This window comes from Zootoca vivipara, chromosome 14 (assembly GCF_965207765.1).
Source record: "Zootoca vivipara chromosome 14, rZooViv2.hap1.1, whole genome shotgun sequence".
NCBI lineage: Eukaryota > Metazoa > Chordata > Lepidosauria > Squamata > Lacertidae > Zootoca > Zootoca vivipara.
This window is the reverse complement of record NC_142597.1, coordinates 7,611,242-7,620,135: the sequence shown is the minus strand read 5'-3', so window position 1 is coordinate 7,620,135 and position 8,894 is coordinate 7,611,242. Positions and strand designations below refer to the sequence as shown.

The window sequence follows — 8,894 nt, the reverse complement described above, 5'->3', positions numbered from 1 at the left end:
TGACGAGATAACATTCTTTTTATTGCTTAAAGAGACATAGCAAAAAATAAATACCTAAATATAAGTTTTATACTTTTCATTTATTCCCCCCTATTTATAGTTAACCCTATGGTGGGATACAGAAGCATTCACAACGTCCCATGCTACTATTTAAAAAAAGCCAGTCACAGGACTGGAACCATTCCTTAGCCATGACTCTGGCATGGTTTCTGCTTTAATATGACTTTTGTATCGCCGCCAAATAGTTGGGTTTTCTTCTTCACATTCAAATGTCACAGAAGTCTTCATTCTCGGTTTTTGGTCTTCAGTGTCTGCAACACTTTCTGGGTCATTTACGACTTTTTGCTTGGAAGTGTTTATTTTCCAAAAATATTTTTCGCCCAGAACCAGAGTTCCACTTATCAGCTGGGAAGCTGCTGCTATAAATCCAATATAGATAGAAATTCCAGCCCTTTGTTTTGTTGGAAGGGGAGGCACCCCCAAAACCTCCGGAAGCTGAATTCCTTCATTTGTTAATATAGAATGAAGGTTCCACAAAATGGAAATAAGTACGCATGTACCCGCTCCGAAGATCATCATTGCTCCAATTGAAAAGAAGGTAGCGATGAAATTGTCGGCTTTTCCCGGCTCAAAGATGTTAAATAGCGCAAAGGCCATGCACAGAACGGTCGCTGCATTGGCAAGTGAGGCCAAGGGCATCAAGTCCTGGGCCATGAGGATTTCAGCTGGTATGGTCTCCTCATTTAAGCGTGCGCATACCATGTTAATTTTCTCTTTTGTAATGCTTTGCACGGAACAGGCGCTCCAGGTCCCAATGACCACAGTGCCCTGTTGGTTGCTGCCCATGACCTGCCAGACTCTCCATTCAAGGTTGGCAGATGACCAGATGCTCATTACGCAGCCCAGAACAGCCAGGACAAAGGCACCTAGTTGCATGCAGGAGACCCTGCACAGCAGTCGGACTGGGAAGGAGCCGTGATGCCCCTGGGGTGGAATTTCAGCTTCACTACTTGGAAGTCTTGCGATGGAAGGCATGCTGGAGAAAAACACAGACAAAAGATAACCGTTAGATACTTAGGCACAGTATCATATGGACATCTCCTAAAGTTTGAGCTAATAGTGATGTCAGGCATGATCCCACCAAAGTTATGCATTCTACCCTGGAAAGGAAGTTTGGTGCAGCAGACCAATACAGCTACTGTTCAGGAAAGAATCCTTTCTGACTTTAGTCCTCTTTCTCTTTCTTTTTCTCTCTCTTTCTCTCTCTCTCTCTCTCTCTCTCTCTCTCTCACACACACACACACACATTGTGAAAAGCCTACAAAGTGGCTCTCAGACAGGACAAAAGGAAATTTTAAAAAGTCTATTTGTTCCTATCTGAGAAAACACTGCTATGTTGGTGGGGAACTGAGGAGCACTACATATATGCACCTACGTCAAATAAATCAGTTCTTCAACCAGTCTTTTTCCTGGGCAAGGAATTTCTCCAGGTCTCTCTCTTCCAGTGTCTGACCTAAGAGAAGAGTGAGGCTGGTCTGAGTGCCGTAGCAACTGCTCCTTGGAGTTCTGAGGCAGTTAGAATGCAGCTTGCTTTGAACGCTCGGAACAACACAAATCATAACTCCAGGGTACTGGTCGTTTGGAACATTTGGCAACTGCTTGGAGGCAGTATGCATTCAAATACCAGTGCGATTCTGCAACTTTTAAAAGACACTTTCCTGTCAGATGTAAGCTTATGCAAAGATTGGATGCAAAATGTGGAAATAAACACCCCAGCTGCCAGTTCCAAAGGAATGAGCAAGCAAGATTTGAAATAAACTAATACACAAATAAACAAATATTTAGTTGTTTCCATTGGGTTTGAACGCCCCTTTGAATAACAGCAACTTTATTCAATAGTACTGGTGGATCTGACTAGTCCAGTCTCCCTTTTCTAAAAATGAAAAGTTTTATAAAAAACTATGGGGACAGGCAAGTATTATCTCCATATTAGTCTGGCAGAGGTGTGGAGACGTCTGGTACTGTGAAATAATTTCTTGTTTAATTTACGGCCACTTTGTAAATTCATGATGGGGGGGGGATCTTTGAATCAGTAGATTTACAAGTCTTCTACGGAGACTTTTTCTGAACATGCTCATGGGGATTTCTTCCCTTGCAAAACGTGGGACTGGAAATATCCAGCAATCCCAATACGAACTCTTAAATGGGAGACCGCCCTCAGCGGTGGAGCAAGCCGATTGGGCGCCTGGGGCGGTGTGCGTGCCCTGCACCCAGGGAAATCTGTTCCTAAATACCTGTGGTCTTCTGTCAAAGTCATTCCTAGCTGTAAATCACTGTGGGAAACTGTAAGGGGCAGAATTGTATTCATGGCAGCAATAAAAACTGGAACTTAGTTCCAGCACTTCTCAGGTTGGCACTGTTGCCATTATAAGAGAACAAGGAAGACGATCGTTGTGAGTTCCAGCACTTCTTTTTCTAGAAAAATAGCACAGAGTTTGTACAGTGGAACCTCGGTTTAAGAACACCTCGGTTTATGAATTTTCGGTTTATGAACACTGCGGACCCATCTGGAATGGATTAATCCTGTTTCCATTACTTTCAATGGGAAAGTTCGCTTCAGTTTATGAACGCTTCAGTTTATGAACAGACTTCCGGAACCAATTACACCCATGCTTCAGTTTATGAACGCTTCAGTTTAAGTACTCCGCGGACCCGTCTGGAACGGATTAATCCTGTTTCCATTACTTTCAATGGGAAAGTTCGCTTCAGTTTATGAACGCTTCAGTTTAAGTACTCCGCGGACTGTCTGGAACAAGATTAATCCACTTTCCACTTTCCATTACTTTCAATGGGAAAGTTCGCTTCAGTTTATGAACGCTTCAGTTTATGAACAGACTTCCGGAACCAATTGTGTTCATAAACCGAGGTACCACTGTACCTTAGGCGTGGGCTGAGTGCCCCGTTTGCCATCCTTACTCTTCTTGATGTTCCAATTAATCCTTTTTGAGCTGAATCTCAGTCTCGGGTCATGCATGAACCCACCCGCACTTCATATGTTATTCTAAAGATCTCCCCACAATGGACACAATCAAAAGACTAATCTGGTTCTTTTGTCAGCATAAAAGTTACACAGTAGTAACACACGCAGTGCTACTTCTAACTCTTCACTACCACACAGATCCACAGTTTGCATATGGTGGAGGAAAACACTGCAAGCTGTGCAAGCTTTTGGGAGGCAGAGATGCAAGAGGGCATCAGAGGAGGGAGGGAGGGAGGGAGGGAGGGAGGGAGGGAGGGAGGGAGAGAAAGAAAGAGGGTTAGAGGCCAGTGTTGGCCACAGCACCCCATACCATCATTCAAGGCACCCTGGTTGAAAACCACTGAGATACACAATTGGAAGTTTATTCCTTTATTGGCAAAGCACTTGACTACATCAGTTCCTAAGGTGCAAGAATTACATGCACTGCTCCTGCTAAATATCTAGCTAGGCATCTCTCTCTCTCTCTCTCTTGACTTGTGCTCTGACCCAGACAGTTGGACCAACAGCTCCATCAGCACATTTAAACCCTCCCTTCTGGCATAGTGTTCACAGGAAACTGGCAACTTCTCCTGTGTAGCTCCTGCCATATTAAACCCCTCCTCATCTTTGGAGACAGTGGGATAGGGGGTGGGGGAGATTCTAATGGCCAGACTCTGTCTCTTCCCCCTCTGCACCTTCGTGCAACTCTACCCCTGCCTCCCCTTCTCCTATCTCTGACTGCCTAGACTCTTCCTCTTCCTTCTGCCTCATGGGTGGCAACAAACCCCACAATTTACTGGCCCCTTCCCCTGGACCAGGGCCCCCAAACTAAGGCCCGGGGCCCGGATCTGGCCCAATCGCCTTCTAAATCCGGCCCTTGGACGGTCCAGGAGTCAGTGTGTTTTTACATGAGTAGAATGTGTCCTTTTATTTAAAATGCATCTCTGGGTTATTTGTGGGGCACAGGAATTCGTTCATTTTTCTCTCTCCAAAATATAGTCCGCCCCCCCACAAGGTCTGAGGGACAGTGGACCGGCCCCCTGCTGAAAAAGTTTACGGACCCCTTTCATCTTCAGAAGATTGAGGCACAATGGAGGCAATAGTGTCTTTATGAAACATGGTGTCACATATTTACAACCCGAAGCCTTCAGTGGAGGGGCGTGCAGAACATTGCAGCTAAAGAGTGTTTCTTGCTGCTTCTCCCATAACTTCAGCAAGCTGGAAGCAGAAGCCAACCATGCTCCCCGTCTCTCTGAGTATGGCCTCTCCCAGCCAACCCACATGGAGTTCTCCCCACTTCCTGCTGCTTCTTTCCAGAACCCCTTGCCAAACGCAATTCCCACTTCCGTTTATATCATTGCTCCCTGTGAGCCTGGAAACCTCCTCCTCCTGTCTCTACCCGCCTTACCTTCCAAGTCCCGGACTGCAGAATCCGTGACCGGCAGCCGTGTGACACCGGAAGTTGCGTCGACATAACTTCCGGTGTCGCTTTGCCCTTCTATGGGCACCAAAAATGGCCGCCGCCGGCTTCGAAAGTCACTTGTACGCATGTCAGGAAGTGCGTCAACGTAACTTCCGGTGTCGCTCCGCCCATCTATGGGCACCAAAAATGGCCACCGCCGGCACCGGAAGTCGCATCTATGCACTTCCGGACATGCATAGATGCGACTTTTGAAGCTGGCAGTGGCCATTTTTGGTGCCCATAGAAGGGCAAATCGGAAAGAAAAAAAATGGCCGCCGGCAGGAGAAAATAACGGAGAAAAACGGGAGATGAAGTGATACGGGGGACCACTGGGAAAAGGTAAGTAAAAACGGGGGTTTCCCGGTGAAAACGGGGTACTTGGCAGCTATGCTACCCGCTAGGTATTTGCATTGTCAGTCACCCTTAATGGCCCGGTGCTCTACTCTGTTTGTCACCAATCTCCTGAACCGGCAGTGTTTGAAATTAGCCAGGCGCCAGGCACCTTTTGCACCTGGCTGTTGGCCGCTAGTGACCAAGTGAAAATGCCTGGGCACCAGGATGGTGCCTGAAATCTCCACCATCTGGAGGTGCATGCCTGGGGATCATTGGACTGTGTTCACACACTAACACCACATCCTGTAGAATTCTATCAGCTACACTTTATCTGCACAATCAGATTGAATTTCAGGTATCAAAATGCTTTTTCTGTCCAGCCTGAGCAGGAGTGGTCATGGGCGTACCCAGCATGGGGCAGGGGGGCAGCTGCCCCCCTAGAAGCAGGGCCGGAGCACGAGAGCAGCGCTGCTGGCAGGCAGAAGCGGAGGCGGAGCACAGCCCAGCGGAGTGCGAGTTCGGCGTTCCTGCCCACCGCGCCACGCCCTCCCTCCAGCTCCCCGTTGCACCCTCCGGCAAGGCCAAGCGTGGCGGGGAACCAGAGAGCGCGATGGGAAGCTGGAGGCTGTGACGGGCGGGCGGGAATGCCGAACTCGCACTCCGCTGGGCTGGGCTCCTCCTCCTCCGCCGCCTGCCTCTGGAGACTCCCCCGCTGCCGTCGATTCTGCTGCTGCCGCCGCCGGCCCCCTCATCCAGCAGCCATCGCGCTCCGGCTCCTCCCCCGCCCCGCCGTGTGCGCGTCCTCCCTTCCCTCCCATCCCGTGCCTTGGCCCCACCCCTTGCCCCCTCTAGTTTTGATCCTGGGTACGCCCCTGGGAGTGGTGAACAATGTTATAGTTAATTGTTGCCGCTTGTCTTCACTTGCCCCACCCCAGTGCCCTGCTCACAGTTTTGAAGAATATTCTTACATTGTGAATGGTCCATGTCACCCTTAAGAAAAAGAGCTCAGAACAGGCCAATATATAAGTGGACTGTCCCTGGATCAAGTGATTTCTTTCAGTTCTCAATGTTCGTAACCTAGCTCAAGGTTGTCATCTGAACTAGCCAGATGTTTAACTGATAATCAATCACAGTCAGTCAATCATTTGAAAAATAAGACTCAGAGCAGTCTTGCTTTAAAAATGGCCACTGGACATTCCATTTTGGCAACTGTAACCTTGATTTAAGGAGCCATTTGGCGTCTAGACTATATATCTGAGTTTCTAACACTGGAAACCAACATAGCCTGTGTCTTTACACTGTACCTGGCATCTTCCCCCAATACTCCAAATATTACTCCAAATACTTCCCTTAATACTCCAAACACTTCCATTAATACTCCAAATATTAAATTGTAATTTACTAATTTAATAATTTAGGGGTATTCTCCCCCACCAAAAAAGCTCATAACAGTATGCTGCTACAGGAAGGCAGGCATCCTCGTGTCTTGTGGAGAAGGTTGCTTGCTCTTAGAATAAATGGCAAAATTGTAATATACCTAGGAAGCTGCCTTAGCGAGTCAGACCAATGGTCCATCTTCTAGCTCAGTATTGTCTACAGTGACTGGCTTTATATCTCTGGGATTTCAGACGGTCTTTCTTTCCCAGCCCTACCTGGAGACTGAGATGGGTTTCCCCCCCCCCATGCAAAGCAGGTGCTCTACTACTGAGATATGACCCTTCCTCTAAACCCGGGAATTATGGGTTTTCTAATATGTGTAAAAGGAGGTTAGAATGGTCCCCCTTTAGAAATGTTGCTTAATGAAGAATATCCTTACTTGACGGAGAAACAGGGACGTGAAAACGAAGGGAAACACTGAAGCAGGCCCCTAAAAGTTCTGAAGAAATATCCATACAGGTTGGTGGGATGTCAAAGTCACAGCGACTTGCCTTCCTTTATGACATCTCGTGCTGCTGTCTTAAAATCCACTATCCCAGGGGTGTCTAGGGTGGGAGTCTGAGTATGTGTCAGGGAGGAGAGAGCAGAGGAGGCTTTTGTTTATTTTATTCATCTTGCTGCTTGTAATCTGTTTAGATCTTGGTTTACTTTGTTACTTATACAGTGCCTTGTTTGTTCATGTTTTTCCCTTTCTTTTAGATAGATATTTACAGTGGGTATAGCATGGTCTCTCTGTGGGGCCATGATGGTTCAGGTGGCATTTTTTGCCCTCCCTCTTGGTGATGCCCTTTGGCCTCTGCCCACTAGGCAACAGAGCCCATAGAGCAGGCATAGGCAAACTCGGCCCTCCAGATGTTTTGGGACTACAACTCCCATCATCCCTGACCACTGGTCCTGTTAGTTAGGGATGATGGGAGTTGTAGTCCCAAAACATCTGGAGGGCCGAGTTTGCCTGTGCCCGCCATAGAGTTTCCTTTGAGGTAGAGGAGTGGAGCTGAACATCTGGATCTCACGTAGTTCTGCTTTCGATTTCTCTTGTACCAACTCTCTGGGTTGGGCTGTGCGTGTCCCAAAAAAAGGACCTGATTTTCTTGTCTCAGCAGTTGGCACCCATTAAAGATACCATCTTTCCAGAACTGGCCTGGCTGTGCCCCTGAAACAGAAGCTAAGATCCCAATGTGGAACCGAATGAACCGACAGGCCTCACTTCCCACACTAAAGCCATCATCTGTAGCTTAACTGGGGCCTGAGGAGGGCCTGCTTCATAGCTGTAACATGGAGTCTTGAAATCCCAGTCTTTCACTATGCCCAAAAAGCAGGGAGGGGATGGAGAGGCAGTTGCCGGCTGCTGTGTTGATGTATGGGTTTTTGTATGAAAATGCCATGAACTCAGTTCTGGTGTTGCAAATAATTCATTGGGCTGAGCAGGTACTTAGAGGCTTTCTATTCTTAAAGCTATCTGTGTATGTCTGCTCCCACTCTGTGCATCAGTTTTGCACCTGGTTTGGGTTGGAACGTGGGGGGGGGGAGGAGTTACAGTAAAATGCAAAGCTAAGCCTGAAGTCTGCCCATCCCTCTTAGGAAGAATAAACTGTTTCAAGTGTTATAAATAGCAATATGCTGTTTGACTTATCTGCTTTTGTGTGTCTATATAATTAGTGGTGCAGCCACTCTTGGAGGGTCTGCTTGGGAAGCCTAAAGGAACAGAAGGTAGTAAGAAGCAACTGGATGAGGAAAAAATTGAATACTGTACCACAAATTGACTTGCAATAACAAGCCTCTGAAGAGGGGGAGAGGCAAAGCCCAGGGTGAGCAGGCAGATTCCTCCTTTTTCCAGTCTTTGAGTCCTCATTAAAAGTAATCAGCATTTAAGTGCAATTTTCTCCTAATATCCACAAGTTTGCAAACCAATTCCCCCTAAGGCAACACAATTTCGAATATTATTTTCATGAACATACAGTACACACATTTCCGTGCCCTTGTCGTTTCTTGGCCTCTGCCTACTAGGCAACAGAGCCGGCTGATGTTCTCTGAGGCAAAGGAGTGGGGATGATGCGCCGCCGATAGTCCCAATTTGTCTGGGACACCCCGGCTTCCTACGTCAATCTGTGATGTCCCGCTTCCTCTGCTGCCGCCTCTCCTCTGCAAGGCTTCTGCTGAGGCCCGGAGGCTGACCATAGCTGCTGACATGCTTCAGGTAGCACAGTGCCAGAAGTACATCAGTGGCCTTGGTGGAGGGAGACCTTGTAGCAGCAGCAGTGGGCTTTGCTGGGCCTTGCAACGGCAGCGGATCTCACAGGGCCTCCCAGCAGCAGGTCTCGCCAGGCTGCACATTCACTTTTTTTTTTTTTTTGAATGGGGCTTTACATTTGAACTAAGTAAACAAACAAGCCACACTCCACCGGCAGTTGCTTCTGAGCAATTCCAAATAAAATGAACGGGAGAACAGTCATATGCCGTGGGGGTGGGGACTCGTTTTCATTCTTTGTGGTTCTGCTAATGGAGGCTGATCTGGCGATTACTTAAGAGAAGTGGCTCAAGTTAATGGGAAGGAAAGTACTGGCTGGGGAAGAAAAGATTGATGAGAAAGGCGAGCTTAATTCCTGCTGTGCAGTCGGGTCAGCAAGATAGTGAAGATATATA

The 8,894-nt window shown here is 47.6% G+C and overlaps 1 protein-coding gene across 1 annotated transcript; it reads right to left on the bottom strand.

Annotated features, from left to right (window-relative positions):
* On the bottom strand, positions 1-1,546 carry LOC148683474 (uncharacterized). The gene is made up of 2 exons (XM_088658127.1): positions 1,436-1,546; positions 1-1,036 (listed from the first exon to the last, which is right to left on the bottom strand). Exon 2 carries the CDS (start codon positions 1,033-1,035, stop codon positions 151-153), a length of 885 nt encoding a protein of 294 aa, XP_088514253.1. The 5' UTR covers position 1,036; positions 1,436-1,546; the 3' UTR covers positions 1-150.
* Positions 1,547-8,894: the final 7,348 nt, after the last annotated feature.